This window comes from Pelophylax lessonae (genome assembly GCF_965119305.1).
Source record: "Pelophylax lessonae genome assembly, chromosome: 1".
Lineage (NCBI taxonomy): Eukaryota > Metazoa > Chordata > Amphibia > Anura > Ranidae > Pelophylax > Pelophylax lessonae.
In genome coordinates this window covers 556,815,041-556,840,897 of record NC_138768.1, presented here as the reverse complement: position 1 = coordinate 556,840,897, position 25,857 = coordinate 556,815,041, and the positions used below count along the sequence as shown (strand labels likewise).

Here is a 25,857-nt window from a genome sequence, read left to right as displayed (position 1 = left end):
TTCTAGGGTCGTGTGGGTGGTCTGGTCCACCTCCTGGGGTGGGGGCAGGGTACTATGCTGGCGATGCTGGGGGTTCCGCCGCCGGCAACCGGACGATCGGCTGTTCGGGGGGTGGAGGGAGAGTTGTACCTGGTGGGGGCCATGGTTTTTTAGTCCAGCAGCCATTTTGCTGTGGTCTTCCAAAGAAAACAGCGGCGGCCAGGTCTGTGGAGCATTCTGGGCGGCGTTTTCGGTGCTGAAAGCCCCTCCTTATCCCCTGTTGCTGACTCCTGGATCCTTTGGTTTCCTGATCGCCGCTCGTACAGTGCAGATTCTCCTGGTGGCTGCGGTGCCTGGTTTCTGTGGGGTGGTGAGTCTGGTGGGGTCCTCTTTCTCTCTGCTGAGGATCAATTGGTGCCCTGTGACTGACTTTTTTTTGTTGGGTCCCCCTGACGACTCATGGAGTCTTTGGAGCACATCTCCCCACCTTATCTCCTCCCTGGGGCTGTGGGGCCCCTGGGTCCCATCCAGCGATGCACTGATGGTGGTCCTGGAGTCCTTTGTGTCCTTTGTGAAGGTTGCTTTTGGGCGACGGGCTGGCATAAACTGCCCCCCACCTTCCCCTGCCTCATCTGTCTCATCAGATCCTGAATAGATGTGGGTCCCCCAGCTGGGTCTGCGACCATGCGCCCTGATTCCTCAGATAGTGAGGAGGATTCCTCCACTTCTGCAACTGCACGCAGAAAGGCGCTGGTGGATGCACTGATTGTAGCTGTGGCTGCGACAGAGGCGCAGGTTCCCTTTGGCACTCACAAGCCATCCAGCGCGGCAAAGGTGTTCCCTTTCCCTTTATATTTTGACAGAATTGTCACTAAAGAGTGTGGACGACCAAAGTGTCCACTTGGGGTCCCTAAGCGAGTTGCTAGGCGATACACCTATGAGGAGTCCCTTCTTAAGTGGACTGTTCCACCGGTGGTGGACCCTCCAGTTTCTAGATTAAACAAGGCAACCATGAATCCGGTTGAAGAGTCCCCGTCCTTTAAGGATCCAGCTGACAGGAAGGCTGAGGCTGTGGCCCACAATATGTACACCGTGACCTGGAGGGGAAGTAGCCCCCCCCCCTGCCTTTGCTGAGCTGGCGGACCAGCTGGTCCAGGGGCTGCAGTTAATCTGTGATGCCTCTTTGTATGCGGCCTGTCTAGTAGATCGGCTTTCTGTTTCGGCAGTGGTCCTTCGGCGTGTCTTTTGGCTTAAATGCTGGTATGCGGACCAGACTTCTAAAAAGGCCTGACTGATCTTCCCAAGGGGAGCAGCCCCTTCATCCGGAGGTATTCCATCAGTTGTGTCTCCGGTGGGGCATCCCTGAGGTGGATTTGTTGCCATCTCAGCTCAACAGAAAGGTGCAGAGGTTTGTGGTTCAGTCACAGGATCCTCTGGCGGACGCCACAGATGCACCGGTGGCCCCGTGGGGTCTGTATCGTCTGATTTACGCCTTCCCTCCTCTCAAGCTTCTGCCAAGACTTCTACGCAGGATCAAGGCAGAAGGGATTCCGGTCTTAGTAGCCCCGGACTGGCCTCGCTGGGCTTGGTACGCCGATCTGGTGCAGCTGGTCGCTGACGTTGCTTTAAAGCTTCCTCTCAGGGAGGATCTGCTGTCCAATGGACCAATCTTCCATCCTCTTTACAGTCGCTGGCTTTGATGCCTTGGCTGTTGAACGCCAGGTGCAATGGATAGAGGTTTTGTCTGAGTTGGTGATTCCAACGCTGTTAAAAGCTAGGAAATCCACTTCTAGGAAAATCTACCATTGTACATGGAAGACGTACATTGCGTGGTTCTAGTCTCTTGGGGTTCATCCTCACTCTTTTTTGGTGTTCCAGATCTTGACCTACCTTCAGCAGGGGGTTGAGCAGAAACTGGCCTTGAGTACTATCAGGGTCAGGATTCGGCCTAGCGGTCTTCTTTCAACGGCCTTTGGCCACATACTCCCTGGCACATACTTTTCTTTAGGAAGCTAGGCACTTGACCTCTCCAGTGCGACCTCTGTTGCCGCCTTGGGACCTCAATTTGGTGCTCTGTCTTCCAGAAGCCTTCTTTTGAGATACTTCAGGAGATTCCCCTGCTTACGCTGTCCCAGAAGGTGGCTTTTTTGGTGGCTATCACCTTCTGCACGCAGGGTGTCGGAATTGGCGGCATTATCCTGTCGTTCACCTTACTTGGCTCACAGAGCTAAGGTGGTTCTTCGCCTCTGTCTGTCGTTCTTTCCTCGCGTTGTCTCTGATTTTCATTTGAATGAAGACTTTGTGTTGCCTTCCCTGTGTCCCAGGTCAAAACATCCAAAGGAAATTGCTTTGCATGCTTTGGATGTGGTTTGGGCAATTAGGGTGTACCTGGCAGCTACGGAGTCTTTTAGGAAGTCATACTCACTATTTGTGCTCACGGATGGGCCTCGCACAGGGTTGTCTGCTTCCTCTGTGACCATTTCGAGATAGTTCAAACAGACGGTGGTTTAGGTCTCTTCCATCAAGGGTCAGGTTCCTCCTTTCCCTGTTAAGGCGCATTCTACTCGGGCGCTCAGTGCCTCCTGGGCCTTCTGTCGTCCGGTGTCAGTGACGCAGGTTTGCAAGACGGCCACCTGGTCGTCAGTGCACTCTTTCACAAAGTTATATAAAGTGGATGTGTTGGCATCTGCGGATGCTTCCTTTGGCCGCAAGGCTTTTGCCGACTGGTCCTCTTTGAGGGTGTATTATTTTTTTCAGGTGAGCTCCAGTTGTTTTGGTTGAGCTCCTGTTTACCTGGTTGGCTATAGTTAGTCTTGGGAGTTTTTTTCGCTGTTCCTACCCCTCATGTTTAACCCTGCTTTGGGATGTCTCAATGGTTAAGAAGATCAGGAGCTGTGTCCGTCAATGAACGAAAGCGAAAATGGGATTTTTGACTTGCCATTAATTCCATTTCTCTGATGTTCATTGATGGACACAGTACCCATCCTTCTGTGGAGTTGTAATTCTTCTGACACTGCTTTTAACAAAACTGAGTACCTAAAGCAGAGAAAGGGAGTATACCCCCTGGGACTGCCCATAGGCGTAGCCAGACTTTTTTCCTGCCTAGTGTCCTACTCCTGTAGGGGGCAGTATAACCCAATGGTTAAAAAGATCAGGAGCTGTGTCCATAAATGAATATCGTAGAAATGGATTTTATGGTAAGTAAAAAAAAAATAATTGAAAGTGCCCTGTCCCTCTGAGCTCGCGCACAGAAGCTAACGCATACGCAAGTCACACTCACATATGTAAACGGTGTTTAAACCACACGTATGGTATCGTCACGATCGCTGGAGCGAGAGCAATAATTCTAGCCCTAGACCTCCTCTGTAACTCTAAACTGGTAACCTTTATAACATTTTTAAAGCATCCCCTTTAGAGATTTTTAAGTACCAAATGTTTGTCACCATTCCACGAGCTTGTGCACTTTTGAAGCATGACATGTTGGGTTTCTATTTACTCGGCGTAACATTATCTTTCACATTATAGAAAAAGTGGACTAACTTTACTGTCTTCTAATTTTTTTAATAAAAAAAGTATTTTTCCCCAAAAAATTGCGTTTGTAAGACCAATGCGCAAATAATAAGACATAAAAACATTGCAACGATATCCATTTTATTCTCTAGGGTCTCTGCTAAAATATATATATATATATATATATATATATATATATATATATATATATATATATATAATGTTTGGTGGTTCTATGTTATTTTCTAACAAAAAATACTGATTTTTAACTTGTAAAAAAGTGTCAGAAATAGGCCTGGTCCTTAGGTGGTTAAAAAATATTTTATGGACTGAAATGATGAGGACCATAACGAAAGAGCAAAAGTAGCTTCTCCCTCCAGAGTTCTCTTTGCAGAAACACACTTTTTCTGCTGCTTCTGGATCATCACAAATTGTTTCTTCACCAGCAGCATCTTCAAGTAAGGAAGTGTTACAAATCACTGCCTCTCCAAAATACACAAACCCTTCATTTAATTAAATTCGGTTAAAATGACACCTGATAATTAACCACTTGCCAACTGCCTAACGCCGATCTACGTCGGCAGTCAGCCCCTCACAGGCAAAGTGACGTAGGGCTATGTCACTAGCTTGTGAGGGTCTAGGGAGCGAGCGCGCGCCCCCGCGTGGTCACGGACCCCCCCGCGCGTGTGACCGGCGGACCCGATGTCCGCCGGTCACTCGGCGATCGGCGGGGGAGAGGGAGAATGTCAGGCAGCTTGTGTAAACAAGCCACCTGTCATTCTCCTTGCTGTTAAGACACTGATCACTCGGATCTAGTATGTAGATCCGTTGATCAGTGTCCTTACAGCTGAAGCCACAGCCAATCACAGTAGAAAGCACGCCCCTAGGGATACACACAGCCCCTCCCTCCCAAATAAAGTTAACCCCTTCACTACCAGTGTATTTTTACAGTAACAGTGCATATGTATAGCACTGATTACTGTAGAAATGTCACTGGTAACCCCAAAAGTGTCAAAAATGTCAGTCAAGGGTCCGATCTGTCCGCCCCAATGTCGCAGTACCGCAAAAAAATCGCAGATCGCCGCCATTACACGTTAAAAAAAAAACAACAAAAATGACAAAAATCTTTCCCTTTGTTAGTAAACGCGATAACTTTTGCGCAAACCAATCAAAATACGCTTTTTGCGATTTTTTTTTTTTTTTTTTTTTTTTTTTTTACCAAACATATGTAGCATAAAACAAATTGGCCGAAAAAGTTAAAAAATTTTGATTTTTACATTTTTTTTTGGGGAATTTCATATAAAAAAATGTGAAAAATATTGCTATTTTTGCAAAATTGACGCTCTTTTTTTGTTTATAGCGCGTGATCAAAAAATCGCACAGGTGATCAAATACCACCAAAAGAAAGCTCTGTTTGTGGGAAAAAAAGGACGCCAAATTCGTTTAGGTACAGCGTCGCACGACCGCGCAATTGTCCGTTAAAGTCACGCAGTGCCGAATCGCAAAATACCCCCTGGTCGGAATGGGGGTAAAATCTTCCGGGGCTTAAGTGGTTAAGTGAGCTCTTGCAAGCCTGATATATGCTTCTGGATCAGCATTGTCAAAATCTGAAAATACATATTGGCAGGAAGCTCTTAAATTATTATAAGGGAAAGGGGTGGTGACCTGTTGTCATGTATAGTTGAAATGTTCTTACCTTATACAGTCCTTATTGTGCCACTTGTAATAGGAAAAATAACATTTTAAAAATGTAGTTTATTTGAATAAGCTGTTCTTTTATTTCAAGCATAATGTGTGTGTGTGTGTTATATGCACTGCATTTCACATTTCCAGTGTAACAAAATGACTTTCAATTTGTAAAAACTGCTCCATACTGAATTTTTTTTCAATTTTTTCAGAAGAAAATCTGGGAAAAAATTAGTTTTTTTTTTCTCCCATGACTCAAAATTTCCAGAAATGTTACATCTGTATGCTTAACTGACTTAAACAGCCCAGACAGAGTGCAAGTTGTTAGCCTTGAGCTCAGACCTGAGAAAATAAATGTTTTACATCTTGACACTGAGGAGACATTTGTCCCTTTTTTAAAGTGAAACTTTAGGGAAAAATAGAATGGCAAACAGACAGGATTTTTAATGCAGAAGAGACACATTTTCTTGCTGTAAAGTCTCCTAACTGCCTTTCCGCTCTTTACACTGAGCTGTGCGTATTCAGCTCTGTGTACATTCTTTGGCTATGCCGTGCTAAATAAACTCCCGTGCATGCGTGGGAGTGACGTCATCTCAGCCTGACCAAGGAAATTGGCCGGAGATTGGTACCTGGAAGCCAACTGGCCAAACATGTTAGTGGCTGGCAGGAAGCTCCAGGACACCCCAGCAATGGAGAGGGTGAATATAGTTCTGCTTTGAAAATCACTACCCAGTACAGTTTCCTACAGGTGGTCTTTCAAATTAACAACTTGGAGTTATGGCGGTAAGTGAATATGCAGAAGAGCACACGTTCCCTTTGAATCTACAGGTAAATTTAGAGAACAGAAAATAATTCCATGTGGTTCTTTTTTAGCAATTTTAGCAATTCCTATACAACTTTTTTTATGAGTTATATTCAGTTTGACCCTTTTTTTGCATTTATTCCACAGTCTGAAATGATAGTGCTGGAAAACCATCCTTCCACAAGTCAAGAATCTGAGGTAATATAACTTAACGTTTAAAATAAATACCACTATTTAAAGTCTATAAACCTAAATTAGAACTTGGTATTAAAAAAAAATGCTTTGCTGAGCCCACATTAAAATGGTATTCAAGGTAAAATCAAAAAGGACGTCTATCATGCAGTTTATCTTTAACATTAACAAAATCTTAAGCAGGCTAAGATAGCAGCTTCCTCGGCTGTAGTATAGGAGGGCGTATTTATTTTTTAAAGCAAGGTTAAACCTACCAATTTAAAAATTTCCCAAAGCGGTTACATTAAGGCATGCCTTGAATGATACTCGTTAGTAGTGTGCTTTTGTTGGCGCATTGTCTTTATGTAAATGAAGCAGGGTTTTTAGTAAGCTGAATGCTGCATTTGTTTGTTTTCTTTGGTACTCCCACATGTCCCAAGTTTAACATGGCTGCATCATCTTGTTGTGAGGGGCAGGTAAAAATTCTGTGTATTACAGATTTGTTAAGACTCAGACTACATGTTCCTGAATGCCTTGTGCCACACCATGGAAAGCTTGTAAACAAACTTTAGCACAGGAGACCTTTCTAGGTGTCAAGAACCCTCCTCCTGTAACACCCCCCGGGTCGTTCTGATCAGCCTCAACAGTGTGGCTCTCCATCACTTACAGACTAGAGCTGTCTAGAAATGGAGAGAGATTTTGGCTCTCTTAGCACCTAAATAATTTAATTGATTACACATGGGGAACATACATTTTACACACACTGGACAGACATCCATTTTATCAGGTGCATAGACAACCTTCTTTTGAAGTTTTTATCTCTTCTACTGTCTGAAAATATCCAAAAGACTATCCAGATTGTTATAGGCCTTTGGTTGGTTATTCACCTTTCACAAGTCTGTCCCTCCAGCCTTTCCTGGAATATCTATGCCCCATCCTAGACACAACCCAGACAAAGGTTTTCCTTATGCAAAATATGCTTCTCTCTCTAAGGTAGTGGTTCTCAACTCCAGTCCTCAGGACCCACCAACAGGCCAGATTTGAAGTATATTTAAGAAGCAGACTAGAATACTGCAATCACTGAGCAGCAAATTATATCACCTGTGATGTATTCATCTGGCCTGTTAGTGGGTCCTGAGGACCGGAGTTGAGAACCACTGCTCTAAGGTCTCTCGCTCAGGCCTTAAGATAAAAAGGCAACCCCTGTGAGATTCTTCATGAGAGTCCTAGTCCTCATAATTGCCTCACACGAGACTGTTCTCTTCACTCATTTCCACTCAAGGCCCCTCCAACAAAAACATTCTGTTTGTTTGCAACAAATACTTTCCCTCTTAACTTCCCCTCTATCAACTTCCAAATGATTTTCTGAGCTCTCTATCTAGCATTGGAAATTGGAAAGGTTCTTTCTTCCACCTTCACTGAAGGGGATAACCGATGTCGGCCTCAGAAGCTGGGGAGGAGGGTTTCAATCTCTCACACTTCAGGGAACCTGCTCACACAGGGAAGCACAGCTTATCATCAACATCTTTAAGCTCAGAGCAATATAATTTGCTTTGCACCAGTGGACCCCACTACAGGGATATCCAACTCCTGCTCCTGCTCTCTCTCAAACAGGTCAGACCTGCTGTCCCAAAGTCCCCCTGTACCATCTTACTTTTCAGTCACTAGTGTTAATGACACAGCTATTGAAGCCCGTCTTGATATATGGGGTAAAGCTGACTCATTCCCACATTAGTCAAGAAAAGCCATTTCAAGACAAATCTATCATAACGAACGATCCTTTTTTACCTAAAGCACTGGAATTTAAACCCCCAGAGACTACTTGGTACCTCTCATTCTGGCTTTACTGCAGTCAGGACTTGATGAAAACCTAGCTCTAAATACTCTTAAGGGACATGTTTCACCCTTGTCCATCCTGTTTCAAAAGCTTTTAAGCTTTTCTGTCTTGTAAACTTACTCAAGGTGTCCCACAGATCACATCTTATTCTCTCTGCCTTGCAGAATCCACCCTTTCAAACTATTAGGGAGCTCACCTTGGGTGATTTCTCCTGCAAAATGGCCTTGGTGGCAATCACGTTAGACATGTTTCAAAGTTAACAGCCTCTCTTGAAAGAAGCTTTTCCTAATCTTTCACAGGGACAAAGTAGTCTTATGCCCAAAACCCTCCTTTCCGCCTCAGGTATCAGCCCGCCACCTTTTATGAAGATATTGTCCTACCATTCTTTTGACCTACTTCCACGGAAGTTGCTCACCATTGTTTGGAAGTAGCCTGGGCTGTCAAAGTTTGAAAGCCGAATCCTCTATACCAAAAACAGACTTTATACCCTGCCAGCAGTGTCTAGAAAAGGACACCCTGCTTTTAAGTCCACTATTGCTATGTGAATAGAATAAGGCCTTGTAAGCACCTGTACTCTAAAAGATATGGCACATGCATTACTCTTATGTGCTCAATTCATCGGGAGGGGGTTTCCTGGGCATTCTATCATCAAGTGTCTGTTCCTCAGCTTTGTAAGGTTGACTCATTCTCAAAGTACTACCAGGTTGATGTCCTAGGCCTCTGCAGATGCTTTTTTGGCCTCAACATTTTGTCGGCAGCACTCTAAATTGGGCCTTTGACTATTTTCTGTGTTATTGGGCTCATTGGTTCTGTTTTTCTTGTTGCCTATTCTTCTGATTCATTGCTTGTGGACATCCCAGTGTCAGTGAATATCCAGCCTGTATTTATTGTATGATTAAGATATAGATTTTACAGGTAAGTCAAAAGTCCCTTTTTCTTTCCTTCATTGACGGACACAGCTCCAGAAGCTTCTTGACCATTGGGTTATGCTGCCCCGTACAGGAGTAGGACACTAGGCAGGAAAAAGCTTTACCACACCTATGGGGCAGTCCCAGGGGGTGTAGTCCCACTTCCTACTATTGGAATTCAGTTTTTATTTCTGCCTAGTCAGGAGTTCCTTTTCTTTTTAAATATATTTTTTTTTCCTCTTATTTTTTGTTCCTGTGAAAACTACAGTCAACTGCTGGACTGGGCGACGGACTGGATATTCTAGATCCTAAGGGTCTCCCCAGTCTGTCCAGCAAGTGCATGCAGGCCTCAGCTCTGCTCTAGGTCAGCCGCGACATAGCCCCACTGGACGGGGGCTGGCCTGCGAGTTAAATGTCTCGCGAGGACGCATACGACCTGGGTTGCAGCGTTCCTCCTTGCCGACCGGTCCGGTGGAGAGGTTATCCGTCTGTGCCCACCGGGTTCCACGGTATGGTAAGTAGTTGTCCCCCTCCCCCTTGAGGGTTTTGGGGTGTACGTGGGCCTCTCCCTAGGACGGTAGGATCCCCAGGTTCCCCTCCTTCTCCCCAGGCCCTCTAGGGTTGCCAAGGATCTGTTCAGAAATTTAGGCCATGGATTGCAGCCCACTGGGCCTTGCAGCCGAGTGGGTGCCTCGAGGGGGGGGGGTGGTCCCCCTCTGTGAGTGTCCTGTAGCCACCCGCCTTCCCTTGCCTGCACGTCCACATCACAGGGGGGCCATTTATTTCATGAGGGGCTCAGAGGGCGACCCCCTTTTTTTTTATTTTTTGCGGGGTCCAGTAGGTGGTCCATTCATGGGTCCTGGGTCGGCGACCCCTTGCAAGATCGCAGTCGGCGACCCTCACCTGCCTATTTTGTGTCTATGCAACAATCCTGATTGCTATGTTTCAGGGTGAGCTTGGTATGTAGTGACCCTATTGGGTCTGCATCCACGCACTTCGAGAGCTCTGATAGTGAGGATGATTCCTCTACTACTGCAGCTGCGCATGAAACGGCACTAGTGGATGCACTGTTTGTATTGGTGCGGGGAACTTTTACAATTGGAGGATGAAGCTGCTGCTGCGTAGGAGGTGCTGGTCCCATTTGGTACCCGCAACTCCCCAAAAGCGGCAAAGGGTGCCCCTTTTTCCGCCTACTTGACAAAATTGCCATGAGTCAGTGACCTGAAAAAAAGTGGACAGCCCCACCTGTAGTGGATTCTCAGGTTTTCAGGCGGAATAACGCCACTTCCAGTAGAGGAGTCTCTGGCCTTAAAAAGACCCCTTTGACAGGAGAGCCGAGACTTTGGTCCGCCACATGTTTCCTGTGGCCGGTCCGGTCCTTGACAGGCAGGATCTGTGACCTGCTTCCTGTCAAGTGATACCAGTGTGCTTGGGAGAGAGGACGGAAGGTTCTATTTTGGATCTATGGTTATATCACTCATGAGGGTTTGAGATTACAAGCTGTTTTAACCCCTCTGGTGACACAGGGGCTCAGTTGGAGTTGAGCAGCTAGTGTGACTGGGTGAAGGACGTGCACTGAGTGGAGCACAGTATATATCCGTATTAGTGCATGAATCACATTATCTTCACCTGGGGACTCACTCTCTTACTCTGATATTGATTGTGATTATCAATGAAAGTGCTGGACATTTTCTCATACTTATTCTATTGATAGTGCTGCACTATTTTTAATCAACTGAATCAGTGATTCCCACGTTGTAGAAAATCTACCTCCTAGGAAGATTTTACCATCCCGATTGGAAGAAGTACATTACATGGTGTGAGTCTCTTCTGGTTCATCCTGTTCCCTTTTGGTGGCTCAGATTTTGGATTCCTCCAACGAGGTGTTAAGCAATGCCTGGCCTTGGGTACAGTCAAGGGCCAGGTTTTCAGCCCCGGCGGTCGTCTTTTAACCTTTCTTTGGCATTCTTTTGTTCTCCCCTTTATTCAGGGGGTTCACCACTTGGCTGCCCCAGTACGGTCTCAGTTGCCTCCGTGGAATCTCAATATGATGCTATCAGTTCTCCAGTACCCGCCTTTCGAAAATATTTGCGGGCTGCCTCTGCTTACATTGTCCCAGAAGGTAGCCTCCTTGGTGGCTATTACTTCTGCACTCAGGGTGTCGGAGCTGGCGACATGGTCTTTTCGTTCACCTTAACTGGTGGTTCACAGAGATAAAGTGGTACTTCCCCCCTTATCAGTCGTTCCTTCCTAAGGTTGTTTCTCGTTCCCATCTGAATGAAGACATTGTGTCCTTCCCTGTTGCCTAAGCCTAAACATCCTAAGGAGATTGCCTTGCACTCTGGATGTGGGTCGGGTGACCAGGGTGTACCTTGCAGCAGCCGATTCATTTAGGAAATTAGCCTTACTATTTGTCCTTACGGATGGACCTCACAAAGGGTTGGCCACGTCTGCCGCGACCATTTCCAGATGGTCAAGACGTGGTGGTGCAGGCCTATTCCATCAAGGGTCAGGTTCCTCTGTTCCCTGTTAAGGCGCATTCTACGTGGGCGCTTAGTGCCTCCTGGGCCTTTCGCTATCAGCGTCAGTGGTGCAGGTTGGCAAGGTGGCCACTTATTCATCTGTGCACACTTTCACAAAACTTTATAAAATAGATGTGCTGGCATCTGCAGATGCTGCCTTTGGACGCAACATTTTGCAGAACGCTTTTTGAGAAGATTAGTCCTCTTTTAGGGTGTATGTTTTTTTTTCAGGTGAGCTCCAGTTGTTCCTGGTTGAGCTCCATGTTACCTAATTGGTTAGGTTTAGCCTTTTGGGATTTTTTTTCTGCTGTGTTTTTTCCCACCCCTCATGTTTGACACTACTTTGGGATGTCACAATGGTCAAGAAGCTTCTGAAGCTGTGTCCGTCAATGAACGAAAGTGAAAATTGAATTTTTGTCTTACCGTAAAATCCTTTTCTCTGATGTTCATTGACGGACACCGCACCCACCCCTCTATTGAGTTAGGTTATTTTTCTTCGGACACTGCGTTCCTATAGCAGGAAGTGGGAGTATACCCCCCCCTGGGACTGTGCCATAGGCGTTGTAAAGCTTTTTACTGCCTAGTGTCCTACTCCTGCAGCATAACCCAATGTTCAAGAAGATTCTGGAGCTGTGTCTGTCAATGAACATCAGAGAAAATAATTTTACGGTAAGACAAAATCCAATTTTCCCTATGATCAATAACATCTCTAAACAAAAAAGGCTTATCTAGTTGCATCTACTCCTGTTGCCAAACACGGGCATCTCATTATTTCCACCTGACTTGAAATCCCATCCTGACTCTTCTTGTTGGAGCTCTCACTCATAACTTCAAGCATTCATGTTCCTTCCTCAGTGGGAAACTATTTTTAGCTGGGCTGAGATCAGATACTAATTCCATGTCCACCATTTGGGAGTTTTAAGATGCATGCGAATCAAACACTGGATTACTTCACTAAAACTCAACAGAGACCTCTTTAACAAACCAGCTCACTTTAAGCATATATGCTATCCTATCCCCTTTCTCCCAAACGAATCTAATTTATTAATTCTCAACCAAATGTCTTGTTATATAGACCGTTTACACTTGCATTTTCAAGTGGTAACCCTTTCACTGAGGGCACAAGCTTTAAAAAATTTTGCACACGTTAAAATGCACATTTAAGACCTGAAGATCACTTAAAGCCCGCAAAACACTTTTGGAGCACTGGCACAATACAAACATGCCGCTTGTAACAGTGCTTGCATACTATTTTCTATCATTATAAGAACCCTAAACTTCAGAAGGGCAAACTTTGCCAAATTGTGCTCAATGATGCAGAAGGCTAACTGGGACCAAACCCAAGGAACACTAACCACGGAGGAAAAATGGGAATGCTTTAGGAACATATTAAACAAATGCATCTCGCAGTGCATTCCTATGGGAAATACATTTAGAAGAGCCAAAGCCAAACCTGGCTGGCTAAACCGTAATGTTAAACGTATTAGGGAAAAAAAAATGGCCTTCAAGAAATAGAAAATCGGAGGGCACATTATCAGCTTTCCAGCAATACAAGGAAGCCAATAAGAAGTGTAAATACGAAATGAAAATGGCTAAAATCAACTTTGAGAGACAAATGGCAGAGGATAGTAAAAAGAACCCCAAGAAATTCTTTAAATATATCAACAGCAAAAAACTAGGGCAGAGCATGTTGCACACCTAATTAACGATGATGGGAGGATGGTTACAGAGGACACTGAAAAGGCAATCATGCTTAATGCTTTTTTCTCCTCAGTCTTTACACAAGAAAAGGAGGGGTACACTGACCATGACTGTATGGTTAACAGTACATTACAGGACATGCCGCTATGGCTAACAGAGGGTGAAACCAGGGAAAGGCTGGATAAAATTAACACACATAAATCTCCGGGCCCGGATGGCATACATCCGAGAGTACTCAAAGAACTTAGTAAAACTATATCTAGACCACTGTTCCTGATCTTTGCTGACAGTATTATGACAGGAACTGTACCAGGTGATTGGAGGGAAGCTAACGTGATACCGATATTCAAAAAAGGGCGGAGGCATATCCCGGGAAATTATAGGCCGTTTAGCCTGACGTCAACAGTATGTAAACTTCTGGAAGGGATGATAAGGGACTAGATCCAAGAGTTTGCTAATGAAAAAAACATCATCAGCAGTAATCAGCACGGGTTTACAAAAGGGCGTTCTTGTCAAACCAATCTGTTAACATTCTACGAGGAGGTGAGCTAGATAAGGGAAGACCAGTGTACCTGGATTTTGCTAAGGCGTTTGATACATTTCCCCACAAGCGCTTAATTTATAAAATAAGGTCTGCAGGCATCGACCACAAGGTTTGCTCTTGGATACGGAACTGGTTAGGACTCAGACTGGTCTGGGGTGGTAAGTGGGTTCCCCCAAGGATCAGTCCTGGGACCAATTTTGTTCAATTTATTCATAAACAGCTTTGAGGGCGGGATCATTAGCTCAATCTCAGTTTTTGCGGATGACACAAATTTGGTCAGGGCAATACCTTCTCAACATGAGGCAGAAATCTTACAGAATGAACTGAACAAAATAACAGAGTGGGCAACTACATGCAAATGAGCTTTAATGTGGAGAAGTGTAAGGTTTTGCACTTGGGGACTAAAAACATAAAAGCACAATACACTTTAGGGGGGGAACCTTTGGTGGAATCAAAAATGGAGAAAGATCTGGGAGTCTTAGTAGTGGATAGACTTGGCAATACCACGCAATGTCAAGCAGCAGCTGCCAAAGCCGGCAGGATATTAACATGCATAAGGAAGGGGATGTATTCCAGAGATAAAAATATAATCGTACAACTTTATAAAACTCTGGTCCGACCGCATCTGGAGTATTCTGTCCAGTTCTAGTCGTCAATCTTCAGAAGGGATGTGTTGGAGCTGGAGAGAGTCCAGAGGACAGCAACTAAACGAATTAGGGGATTAGAGGACCTTAACTATGAAGAGCGTTTACAAGCGCTTGATTTATTCTCCCTGGAGAAGAGACGCCTGAGAGGGGACATGATAGCAATTTACAAATATCTCAACGTTGATCTCAGCATAGAAAAAAAACTATCATTCGCAAGGATTGCATGAGAACACGAGGCCATACAATGTGATTAGAGGAGAAGCGTTTTAACCTCAGGCAACGCAGGGGGTTCTTTACTGTTAGGGCTACAAGACTGGAATTATCTGTCGCAAAAGGTAGTTACTGCGGAAAGTATGGCTACTTTCAAAAGACTCTTGGACGTACATCTCAAGGATCAGAACATTCAGGGGTATGTGAAATAATTACAGCCATACACCTACACAGGTTGAACTGGATGGACTATAGTCTTTATTCAACCTCGACTACTATGAAATTATGTCATTATCTTCCCCAATTGACAGGTCTGAACCCAGAATTGATCAGATCTGTGGCATTTCTGGTTCATTCTTCACAGAGAACAGCCCACGGAAGATATGTGATCTCCTAGCGCTCTATATCCTGATAACCCACCATCCAAACCAGGACACAAAGCAGGTTGGGGGGGAGGGGGCTAGCTGCTTGGCGAGTTGCAGCATTTACAGCTATCTGAATCACCACTTCTGCTACATAGTTAACAGAAAGAGATCTGTTTACATACCTATGCTGCAGCAAAGGGTTTAAAGAGCACCAAAACCAAGGAGAGTTGTCCGAAAATGTGTTTTACAGTTGCCTTTTGCTCAATCATTACTTTTCAAGATACTTACTCACTGATGCATGGTCTCATGCAGGCTAGCACATACATATTCTGACAAGTTTTGAAGGTTGCAATTTTGTGGGTGATGTAATGCATATCTAGTGGACCTAGCCTACGCTCAACAAATTTTATATCCAGGTCTTTAAACTTCTTCCAATTCTGTCAGGATCCATTTCTAAAAAAAACCCTTGGCTCCTACATAATAAACCTATTTTCCCCACCAAAATCACAATTTAAGTAAACGTGCTTCTGGCTACCAAACAGATGATCGCCAAAGCCCGAAAAAAAAACTTTAACCCCGTTTGTGGAAGTCCGGCATGCATAGACTCCTTTTTCCTCCCCATTATTATCAACAAGAAGTTCCACACCGTTTGGACCCCTTGAATTCAAAATGTTCATGCCTCGCTTCCCCTGATAGAGAGCTGTACTTCCCTATTAATTCCCTATCCTGGCAGGGAGAGCAAGGGGGAGCTTCATGCACATTTTTTCCCCTTCCCCCCTTACGTTTTCCTGCCTCTGTTTACTTCCTTTCTTTCCTTCTCTTTTCTTCTTACAGTTTTCACTTATGAAACCACATCTTTCTCTCATATGTTGTTTTAATTTAAATTATATTACTAGTAGGACACTGATCTTGACTGCCTGAAGTAAATGGTCTTAAATAGAAAAAATTAGAAAAACGTACTTCTTCGCCTCACTCTCATCTACCCACATAACTGTCTTATACATGGTCTCTTCACATTTTCCACTTAACAATCCACAAGCACAATGTTTATTTCTGTAAATATTCAACATACACTTCTGGTCTTATATTACCCATCTTTATTGTACAATGCTTGACAGTTGAATGCTTGAACACGATCTCTTTACCTTTTACATTTAAATGTGAAAACCTAACTGTTAAAAGTAAAAGAGGCGATAAAAGATTAGCAGTATAGAGATGAAATATATATATATATATATATATATATATATATATATATATATAGGTAGAATCAGTGTTTAATGGGAAAAAAAAACATGGCATTACATTTTAGAATATGAAATGTCATTCATTTGGGGTTTACAACTACTTTCCCAGATTTCATCTGTGTTAACATTAGCAGACAGTGTTCCTAGTGTCCAAATCTGTCAAATACATCTCAGTCCTTACTTCCAGCAACACAGGATGTGCTTAGAGTGCATGCTTCCAAAATGTGTGGTGATTGGAACCCTGCTGTTCTTTTTGGCAAGGACTTCAAGTGGTTCTAATGCCTTGATTTTTACCTTAATGCCTTCTCTGCATTAAGGTAAAAAACCTATGTCCAGTTAAGCCTGAGCCTGATCTTTATCCAGTGTTGTGTGCAAGAGCAGCGGCTCGCTCTCTCTCTCTCTCTCTCTCTCTCTCTCTCTCTCTCTCTCTCTCTCTCTCTCCACACAGGGCAGATTGATGGCAGTGGGAGCCATCGGCTCCTGCTGCTGTCAGTCAAATCTTGTGACAGGGATGGGACAGAGACCCTCTGTCTGTGTCTATGGATGTAGGCATTGGGACTCAGGAGTAAACCCGTGCAAGTACCTCCCCTAGCAAGCAGCTTGCTGGGGGGGGTACTTGTAAAGCAGGAGCTGGAAGCGCTGCCGTGGGACTCCAGAGGTGAAGGATTGGGGCTGCTCTGTGCAAAGCCATGGCACAGAGCATGTAAGTATAACATGTTTGTTATAAAAAAAAAAAATTAAAGGTTTAGAATTATGTTTACTCATTTGGTCAAACACATCTATTCATTGATTGTATTAGGGGTTGTAAAGATGTTTTTCCCAGTCTTAATAAAGTTATTTTCAGCTGAATGGTTACCTGTGGTTGAACATTCCATTGCTTTTATGCAATATGCTTCTTTTGTAGTATTGTTTCTGTGTAGTGATTGGTATTGTTTTTGAATAATAGTTATGCATTCTGACTTTGATATTTCCTTACAGTTCATCAGCAAGATGCAAATACTGTTGCAGCTGCTGTATAGTTTACAGGCAAGTGACATTTTTATTCTTTTCTTTCAACGATTAGTTTTTTTTTTGCTGGTGTAGTACATGTAATAGATTTGTCTCTGTCAGTAAATGTGATAAATGTATTTACTCTTGTCAGGTGGAAGTGGCTGTTCCATCTTGACCCCCACTCATTTGAGATGGTTACATTACATCTGTCACACAATCAAATATATGTTGCTAAAACAGTGTGTCTGATTTTTAGAAAACATTCTCTGAAGGTAAAACATTCTCTGAAGGTGAAACTTCCAAATCTGTGGGTTTTTTTTTCCATAGCTCTTTTATTGAAGTTTCAGAAAAGTATATTGGTACAACAAGGACAAGGTTTTTGTTAGCATAAGACAGTATTTGCAGTGGTTACAGGAAGAACACAGTCGTATAAACAGTAATGGTCAAATAGGATTAAAATCCTGCATATGAGTAGTAGAATGGTGATTCCTGGAGAGGGGGAGGACAGGGAACTGGGAAGGATGGTATAAGAAAAGAGGGATAAACAAAATAACTTATGAAACAAAAAAGTTCCAGTCTGCAATGGAGAAATAGGATGTATAAATGTCATCATCCTTTAATTGAACACTTTGAGTTTTTAAACCAAATAGACCATAGTAAACTCAGAATTTAGACTTGTGCCTACAGGTTAGCTTATAATAAGGCTTACCTGTAGGTACAGTGACTGTTGCCTAAAAGTGGGCAGTTTAGGAGATATTTGCAGCTGGGGTCATTTAGGTAAAGTGAGTGTGCCGTTTGCCGAGTCCAATTCTCATGTGCGGGAGTGAAGACGTCACTGCCCGACTATTTAATCGGCTGGAGAGCGCAAACCTGGAAGAAAAACTGGTGAAGATGGAGGCAAAAGAAGCAGTGGCAGTGTGCTGTTGGAAGGCTCCATTTAAAGTGGTAGTAAACTCAAGATTTCTACTTTCATCCTTTGAAATAGATAATAAACAATATACCAGGGTTGTCTTTAAAACCTGTGTATCCTGTGCCATTCAGCACAAATTTGGCGATCTTCATTCTAATGACATCACCGGCACATGCACATTATAGCCACGGTTCACTGCATACTCTGTGTTGTCCATCCATGCCATGCCCACGTCCTCCATTCTCAGCGACATTGTAATCCCGCGAGAGTTCATCCCCTAAACATCCAATGTGACTTTATACGTTACAAGGGGTATAAAGTAAAGCAGGTACTGCTGGAATGGAGTAATCAGGGCTCTGTTCCCATAGCGACTGAGAATGAAAGCGAGGCTTGGCTAATTCATATTGCGCATGGGCAAGGTTACGGCCATCCTCAGAGAAGGGGTGGATGCGAAACAGGAGTCCCAAGATGGCACAGGCTTCAGCTGAAAAAGGCAGAAATTAAAGTAAGGGAGAAGATACTTATAATAAGAGATTTTTCTTTATATAATATAGCGATGTGCATTGTTATCACTTAACCTACTGCCCTTATGTTTCTTTCCATTTGTGTTGGCTGAGTTTACTACTGCTTTATAAGGTAAGTCTGTAATAATGTGCTAAGATGTGGTGAATACTAGCAAATTTTGGCATTAACCTGTAAGGGGGCCAGCTATTTTTTTCCTACAGAGTCTACTACTGCTTTAAAGTGATACACACACTGTTTAATTTGCATTGTCCCTGGTATTTCTGTATGTGGATGATGGCTCTGTAATTATATTAATTCTAAAAAAAAAAATCCTTTTCCTAATCGATATACAGCTGTCGCATGACCCAGACCTTTCCCAGCCTGTCTGCAGGGAGACATAAGCAAAGGGAGCTTCTAGTCCTCTGCTGCTGGTCACATGTTCAGAATAAAAAAAAAATGTAATACTGCCTTTGGAATACAAAGTATAAATAAATATTATCAATAAACTGTTTTATATTATTATACCAATAAATATTTGAAATTAAATCTTCATTTTTGTGGAAATAACCTGGTGTGGGCAGATTTCTGCCAGTCACAGGCTGTCATGCCCCTCCAGCCTTTGTCTTAGAATAAGAGGGATATGAAACCTCCAATAATCTGCATGTAATATCACACCCCTATTGTTTAGCTGGTTAGTGGGCATGGAGAAGGAGGAAGGGAGGGGAGTATAATTTACCACTGTGTATACACCCACATATGTGACTCTATAGACTAGGGCTGCTCAGATGTCATAGGGAGGAAATGCTCAGCAAGTATTCCCTCTATTCTCAGCTGCATAAGAGCTGGGGGAGAAGAAGTAACAGTACACTGATCTTCCAAGTGAAAGTCTGTGCAGGGGTTGTGTGTCAGGACAAGTCTAATCATTGGAAGGGATCACACTGAGGGCTTGGCGCAGCAAGAGAACTAACAACGCTGTCTTCTCCTCCTGCTTAGTGTGGTTAGTTTTTGATAGGTAAGCAGAGGGACTAGCAGGATCACCAGGGATTATGGTACAGCAGGCACATATCAGGAATATGAAATGTTGGGTTTACACAATATTTAACAGAGTCAGAGTGCCTACAAATGTTTCATTTTATATCGGTAGCATATAGCTGGCTATTGGGCTGAACGAAAAAGAAAAAAACAACTGTCACTTTGACAGAAGTCGAACAAACAATCCACTTCTGTCGAAGAGGAACGGCAACATACCGATCAAAACTTGTATGGTCCCTGCTGACCTAAACTATGGAACTGAATTTTGATCAGTCTTTGGCCAGCTTTAGCCTTCCATAGTAATGAAATTGTTTGCATATTCTGATCTGCAGCATTCCCTTCAAACAGCTTAGTGAAACATATTATATTGATCTCTTTCAGGCCATAGTCACACAACAAGATAGCTACTTTGAGTTGCAGAGAGAACGTGAGAAACAGCTGAGGCAACAGTCATCGAGGGGTAATTGGTTGTTGGAGCAGGAGAAACAACGTAATTTTGAAAAGCAAAGAGAGGAGTTGGCCAATGTACAAAAGCAGCAGGAGCAATTAAAACAAGAAAAGCACCGCTGGGAGCGTGAAAGAACTAAGTCTCAAAAAGAGATGGAGGCTGCTGAGATGAAGCTGCAGCAAAGAGAGGAGACTTCTAGGCTAGAAAAGGAGAAGTTGGACCAGGAGCGGTCAGACTTGGAAAAACAAAGACAAGCATATCAGCATGATTTGGAGAGGCTACGTGAGGCACAAAGAGCAGTCGAGAAGGACAGAGAGCGATTGGAGCAGATGAAGAAGATAAAAAAAACAAGTGTTAGTGCTGGATCCTTTGCACCAGACCTGGTCCAGGTAACTTTGGTAAGAGTTCAGTTTTTAAATGCTATGGTAAAGCTCCTTTTTACTAGCATTTATTTAATTTATAGTGTGTAATTCAACTTCATTACCTTGAAGCCAAGCAAGGGGGTCTTATGTCTTTTAATGCATTGTCCACAATGGAGAATATTGCTAGTGATTTGAATGCATAATGGTTGTTGGAGGGCAGAGGCTTCTTCCCTTGGTGTCCATGAGTTATATAAGAAGTTAGGGTTTAACAGCCATGTAGGGCCAACCCTGAGAGAACCCCATGCTTCATTCCTGTTTGTCTTTTCTACACTGCAGTGGTCGAGGGGTTTTTGAGTGGAGCTGATTTTCTCAGCATATTTGAAACATCAAACAATATACTTTCTTATTCTGCCAGGCTAGTGACCTCTTTTTGTGTCAAACCTGGTGTAAACCCATGCACCACATGACATAAGTATGGGGCAAGGGTTTATACTTTTCTTTGCAAATGATTTATAAATCTGCTTCATAGTTTTTGTTAATCATCTTTAATACAAACCTATCCCTAGGATAAACTCCTGCTAATATTATGAAGCTGGTGTAAGAGAGTATACACCCTTAGGTCAGCAAAACGCTTGCAGTCAGAATGTAGCTAATCAAGTATGCTGTCAATTCAGCGTTACATTCATTAGTTATCTCTACAAAAATGTATGTTACGGGAAACTATAGTGTGTTTTTAGTTAGTGCATAAAGTGCCTTGAAAAATAATTATACCCCTTGAAATTTTCCACATTATGTCATGTTACAACCGAAAACGTAAATGTGTTTTATTGGGATTTATGTGATAGACCAACACAAAGTGAAACATAATTGTGAAGTGGAAGGAAAATGATAAATGGTTTTCAAAAATGTTTACAGATATCTGAAAAGTGGCGTGCAGTTGTATTCAGCCCCCCCTGAAGGGGGGTCAATACTATGTAGAACCACCTTTCTCTGCAATTACAGCTGCAAGTCTTTTGGGTATATCTCTCCCTCCCAGCTTTGCACATCTAAAGAGTGACATTTTGCCCATTTTTTTGCAAAATAGCTCATGCTCTGTCAGATTGGATGGAGAGCATCTGTGAACAACAATTTTCTAGTCTTGCCACAGATTCTCAATTGGACTTGGGTCTGGGCTTTGACTGGTTCATTCTAACAAATGAATATGCTTTGATCTAAACCATTCCATTGTGACTCTGGCTGTATGTTTAGGGTTGTTGTCCTGCTGGAAGGCAAACCTCTGCCCCAGTCAAGTCTTTTGCAGACTCCAAGGCCCCTTTCACTCACTCCGTCTGTCGAACGGAGTCCGTTTTTCTCAGTGGGGGATCGATCCGCCAATCCCCCGCTGAGCAGGAGGATGACAGCTGTGTCTCCGCGCTGTGTGCGGAGACACAGCTGTCCGGTCCCCATGCATCTCTATGGGGGAAATCGGATGGGAACGGACCGTCGGTCCGTTCTCATCCGATCCGCTGGATGGATGGAAAATAGGGTTTCTATCTGTCCAGATTTGACAGATTGGATGTCAGCGAACATGTCTCTGCTGACATCCGATGCCCCATAGGGATGCATGGGGTCCGTTCAGATCCGCCAAAAAAACGGACAGGCGGATCTGAACAATCCGCCTGTGTGAAAGGGCTCTAACAGGTTTTCTTCTCAGATTGCCCTGTATTTGGCTCCATCCATCTTCACAGACCAGCTGTATTTATAGCGAGATTAAATTGAACACAGGTGGACTCTATTTACCAATTAGGGGACTCTGAAGGCAATTGGTTCCACTAAATTTTAGTTAGGGGTATCAGAGTAAAGGGGGCTGCATACAAACGTGACAAAATTTGGGACATTTCAAGGGGTATAAATACTTTTTCAAGGCACTGGAGCTTTTTTATATAAATTATTAGCTGTAAGTAATTTTACTTCCCTGTCTTTGATTTTCCTCAGTTTGGGTATATTGCTTTCTTGTACTAATGTATACATTTTTTTTTCTCTTATGATCAACTGTATATCATGTACAGTTAGTAGTTTGTTTGGAAGGAACTGTTGAGGTAATTGCATTTAAAGCTGAACTTGATACAGATCTGCAAGGCACAGATAAATGCAGGTATTGATAATAAATGGGTACATTTATATTTTTTTAAAGGCACATAGTGGGGGAGATTTACTGAAACTGATGCATTAAGAATCTGGTGCAGCTGTGCATGGTAGCCAATCGGCTTCTAACCTCAGCTTTTTCAATTAAAGTAGAACTGTAGGCAAAACTTTTTTTTTTCATTTTGGATAAATAAAGAGAGGGTAATAACCCGTCAGTTTTTTTTTTTTTTTTTATTTGCTATTTTTGTCCCATTGCGGAGATTTATCTTCACTTCCTGTGCCATAGCCAAACAGGAATTGAGTGGAAATTCCTGCAATTTAAGGTAATTCCTTGGGGACCCCCAGATCACCTGAACCAATGTCTCCATTGGAAGATTTCCCCTCTCTTACTTTTCTAGAGAAAACCCCAAATTTGGGCTTTTCTTTTTACTCTTACTTTTAATGATAATGGTAAACAGGACAAATAGAGAGGAAGAATCTCTTTAATAGGGGCACAGACAGCAATAAAAACTGACAGGCTATCTAACCCCTCTACACTTTAAATAAAAAAAACGTTTTGCCTATAGTTTATTCTTTACGTTTTGGCAGTAAAACTGGAAGCTGGTTGGTTTTTATGCAGAATTGAGCCTGATTTTGCACTCTCCAGCTTTAGTAAATAAACCCCAGTGTGAGTACCTTAATATGACTTGGTATTAACCTCTTGTTGTCCCCTATACAAGAGCACTGTGACTGGGAAAGGCTAATTAAGGCCTTATTTACACTTGCAATGCATCTCTGATGAGCGATCCGTGTTTGGATCATGCTTCTAAGGGCACATGACAGTAAAATGTTGGACTACTATGCCTCCCATGGATGTGGGGTGACCTCATTCAATTTGGTCAGCGGTAGTGCCAGCTGAATGTGAGAGGGGGGTAAAATTCCTGCCACGAAGCAAAGCATCACACCCACAGCATGTGTACACCCCTAACTGAAGTGGGAGCGTCATGTGTGCACTTTCCAACTAAAGGAAAGTGTTTGTGGGGTGGTAAGACACTGAGTCAACCATGTGGTTTAACTGCCCCTCAACCTATAGTGTAAATGAGTCCTAAGAGTGCTGAATGTAAAGGTGCTGATAAGAGGATAGCGCAGAGTAAGGCTTCATATACATGGGACATTTGAAAACCTCTCCTGTATGCAGAAACTTGACAGCTAGTAACCGACGGTTAAAAAAGTTTGTTTTGCCATGTTTACATGCTGGTTTACATGCCGTGTTTATGCACATTTAGCGGCATTTGCGTTTTTACATTGTAAAATGGTCAGAAATGTATCCCCATTGCTATAAACGAAATGCTCATAAACACGAGTTACCGCGTTAAGATGCGTTTGCACCCTGTTACAAGCATTTGGCATTTCAAATGCCAATTAACTTCCGTTTTGCTTTAAAAAAAAATGCCACTAAACTCAACTGCCTCTAAACGACTATAAACATCTCAGTGTACATGGACAGATTAGATAACATAGAGGAGAGATCAGGGGCTGCTGAAAAAAACTCCCAACTGCTCCTAAACGTCTGTTTATCAGCAGTAGTGTAGATGAGACCTAACACACGCAATCTAATTGGCCACCCATATTTCCTTTTTACTGTCAAGTCTCAGACTTCAGGAGGGAGAAGACCTGTAAGTGTTATTTAATTGTAGCAGATTAAAGTCAGGTCTTCTGCCCTACTGAACAAGGCTGTAATGTGTTGCAGAAATTAATGATCCAAAATACTAACCCTTTGGTTGGTACAACAGTTCCCTTGTATGTATTTTATGTGTGTTTTTAGCTGTTTGCCTGGGGTACAAAAGGAGAACTATAGGCAAAAAACATTTTTTTTCCATTTGGGATAGAGCAAATGAGCGTTATAACCCCTGAGAGATTTATGTTGCCTTGATATGGAAAATTTTGGTATATTAAAATTTCCGTGTGAGCCTTGATAATTTGGCCCTAGCATTTAAATGCAGCCTGACTGCATTACAGCAATAAGATGACTCTGTTTGGCTTTAACATCCTACTCCAATATGCTACATACATCTTTTTTGTCACAAGTGATTGTCTGGACTTTCTTTTCAGCTGTTTATTATATATGTGTATTTTTTTTCTAGGGTGTTCCACATTCAGCAAGTTTTAATGGTGAAGGAATGCAGAGCCTAGAAGGGGCTAGTCCGCTTATGAAACCTTTACCCAAAACCAGTGCATCTGTATCAGCAGCTGATTACATGGAGAGACCTGAAGTTATGCGCCGGGATAGTAGTTCCACAGACACTAGGACAGCATTGAAAAATGATGTGCCTATCCATTTGTTAAGTGCCACAAATCAACTCCAAAGGACAACATTACCTACAAAACAGCAGATTCCCACTAAACTGGCTGCCCTGAGCAAAAGCGGAAAGGAAAAAGCTGGCAGAGGAAAAGCTTCACATCGTACAGATAGTTCAGGTTAGCACTTCCATATTTGTAATTTTTAAAATTTTTACATATTTGAACTGACGATTATATGTTAATATAAAACGATTTTTTAATGGAAAAAGCATCATTTTAAAATGAAGATCAGTTCTAATTGGTTGTCTTTGATGCTATAGAGTGGATAGAACTAAGCACACATAGCTCTTCATGTTGCTAAACAGAGGGCTTAATGTGATAGATCATACTTTTATGTCCCATTCATACCACGGCAGTCTGCTAACATGAGTTGCGTCAAGGCAGCTGTACATTTAAATTGACTAGTGCACCACAATAGACATCAGATCTGCCTCATTTTTGCCAACACACTGCAAGGTAGTAAATTAAAATGTCACCACAGCGCACCCAACACACATAACTTGTGTTACCACATGCAGTGTGTTACTGGGCCCTTATTGTTACTTAAAGTTCTGATAGAAAACAAATCTGCGTTCCTAGATTGGAAAATTAGGCACACCCTCTCTTAAATCCCACTATACTTAATTCAGGGACTGGCAACTTCACTGCTTACTAAATTGTATTGATTTAATGTGAATAAGGAGACCAGCACAATAATTTAAAATTTTTCCTGCAATTTTATCACAGCATCTATAGATCACCGGGCACTGTTTGCATCTAAGCTTTCTGGAAAAGATGAAAGTACAGTGAGGAGCAGAAGATCAGCAAGTCCTAGTCTCACAAATAGTCTTATCGCAGTCTTTTCTCAAGGTAAGCTGCTTGTCAGGAACATATATTTCATTGCTAATGCTATACACCGCTTTAAAGGATAAGTTTACCTTTTGTAATATCTTACGTTACACCCATATTCAGGGTGTAACTTGTTACAGATTCACAAGCCCCCACTCCCCCCAATCACCTTTTCTGACAGCTAGCATTG

At 42.9% G+C, this 25,857-nt stretch overlaps 1 protein-coding gene across 1 annotated transcript in view; it reads left to right on the top strand.

Moving 5' to 3' along the window:
- The window catches only part of LOC309548329 (rho guanine nucleotide exchange factor 18-like), a 176,289-nt gene that overhangs the window by 118,911 nt on the left and 31,521 nt on the right, over window positions 1-25,857 (top strand). Inside the window, exons 17-21 of the mRNA XM_082248268.1 lie at window positions 6,125-6,175; window positions 17,108-17,155; window positions 19,947-20,411; window positions 24,623-24,956; window positions 25,566-25,688. Of these exons, the coding sequence (XP_082104394.1) occupies window positions 6,125-6,175; window positions 17,108-17,155; window positions 19,947-20,411; window positions 24,623-24,956; window positions 25,566-25,688 (1,021 nt within the window). The remainder of the gene's footprint in view (window positions 1-6,124; window positions 6,176-17,107; window positions 17,156-19,946; window positions 20,412-24,622; window positions 24,957-25,565; window positions 25,689-25,857) is intronic.